Source organism: Capricornis sumatraensis, chromosome 4 (assembly GCF_032405125.1).
Source record: "Capricornis sumatraensis isolate serow.1 chromosome 4, serow.2, whole genome shotgun sequence".
In the NCBI taxonomy this organism is placed as follows: domain Eukaryota; kingdom Metazoa; phylum Chordata; class Mammalia; order Artiodactyla; family Bovidae; genus Capricornis; species Capricornis sumatraensis.
This window is the reverse complement of record NC_091072.1, coordinates 76,686,367-76,687,848: the sequence shown is the minus strand read 5'-3', so window position 1 is coordinate 76,687,848 and position 1,482 is coordinate 76,686,367. Positions and strand designations below refer to the sequence as shown.

Sequence of the window (1,482 nt, the reverse complement as noted above, 5' to 3'; positions counted from 1 at the left end):
GAGATAGTGAAGGACAGGGAAGCCTTGTGTGCAGCAGTCCACGGGGTCACACGGAGTCAGACACAACTTAGCAACTGAGAAACAACAACAGGATCTTTCAGGTCTTATACTAGCAGAAAGGAAGCCATGAGTACTCCTTCCTGGAGCTTGTCAGCTAGTGAGTCTCCCACTTCTTCGGGCTGCAGGAGGGGAAGTCAAGGGAAGCTGCCCCTTCAGGTGTTTCTAACTACACAGACTCTGCCTGGGAAAGGCTGCTCCTCCCAAGGGCCCTCACCATGGCCCCCTTCATTTCTTTGTTTCGGAAACTGTAGATGACGGGGTTGCACATGGGGGTGATGATGGTGTAGAGGAGGGAAAAGGGCTTGTCTTTGTCAGGACCGTGTGTGCTGCGGGGGTTCATGTAAGAGAACATGGCTGAGGTGTAGAAAAAGATGACCACGGTCAGATGGGAGGCACAAGTAGAGAAGGTCTTGCCTCGACCAGAGGAGTTCCTGCCCAGGATGGAGGCCAGGATGCGGGCATAGGAGATGACAATGAGCACCATGGGGCTGAGCAGCACCACAATGGCATCGGCAAAGATGACTTTCAGACTAAACTGGGGGTCTCCACAGGAGAGAGCAATCACTATGGGGGCCTCACAGAAGAAGTTTTCTATGTGGTTGTCTCTGCAGAAGGGACCACGAAATGTCATGTAGTCAAGAAGGATGCCATTGATCAACCCAAAGGACCAGGCTGTACTCACCAGGCTCACACAGACCTGCCGGCTCATGATCTGGGCATAGCTAAGTGGGTGGCAGATGGCAACATAACGGTCATAGGCCATGAAAGCCAGGAGGATGCACTCAGCCACACCCACACCAAAAACCAGATACATCTGGGTTAAACAAGAGGCAAAGGTGAGAGTGTGATTCTTTATCACTAAGTGCATCAGCATCTGTGGGATGGTGGTGGTGATGAAGCAGACATCCAGGAAGGACAGGTGGCCAAGGAAGAAGTACATGGGGCTGTTGAGCCTTGGGTCTGTCCAGGTGATGAAGATGATGAGGCCATTCATGGCCATGGCAAGGCTGTAGAGGGCTAGGAAGAGGGCAAAGAGCAATGCCCGAGTGGAAGAGGAGCTCTGCTCAAAGCCCACGAGGATAAACTCAGTCACGGTGCTGCCATTCCTTGTGTCTACCATCTGGGGCCTGCTTGAGAAAGGAAGATAGATAAAGCACAGAGAAGAGAGTAGGGTGTAGGTAAGGGAAATGAGTGAAAGATGGGGAATTACAGTAAACTGCATGTAAGTCAGCACTGTCATGGGCACTGAAAATACCAGTTCTATTGCAGGCCACGATAATGGAACCATAGTGTAACCAAGGGAGATTCTACTATCCTTTCTATGGATCAGGCTGTGCTTGAAATACCATATCCAGTTCTGGACCTCTATTTTCAATGATTATCCACCAAAGGGGTTATATTCAGACAAAAAAGATGGTGAAT

General features: G+C 50.3%; 1 protein-coding gene across 1 annotated transcript; it reads right to left on the bottom strand.

Moving 5' to 3' along the window:
* Nucleotides 1–226: 226 nt before the first annotated feature.
* On the bottom strand, nt 227–1,180 carry LOC138078629 (olfactory receptor 10AD1-like). The gene has a single exon (XM_068971438.1). It carries the CDS (start codon nt 1,178–1,180, stop codon nt 227–229), a length of 954 nt encoding a protein of 317 aa, XP_068827539.1.
* Between the last annotated feature and the right edge of the window lie 302 nt (nt 1,181–1,482).

What these genes read in the sequence shown, in the direction of transcription:
- LOC138078629 (XM_068971438.1), bottom strand. Translation starts at nt 1,180, where the DNA reads ATGGTAGACACAAGGAATGGCAGCACCGTGACTGAGTTTATCCTCGTG.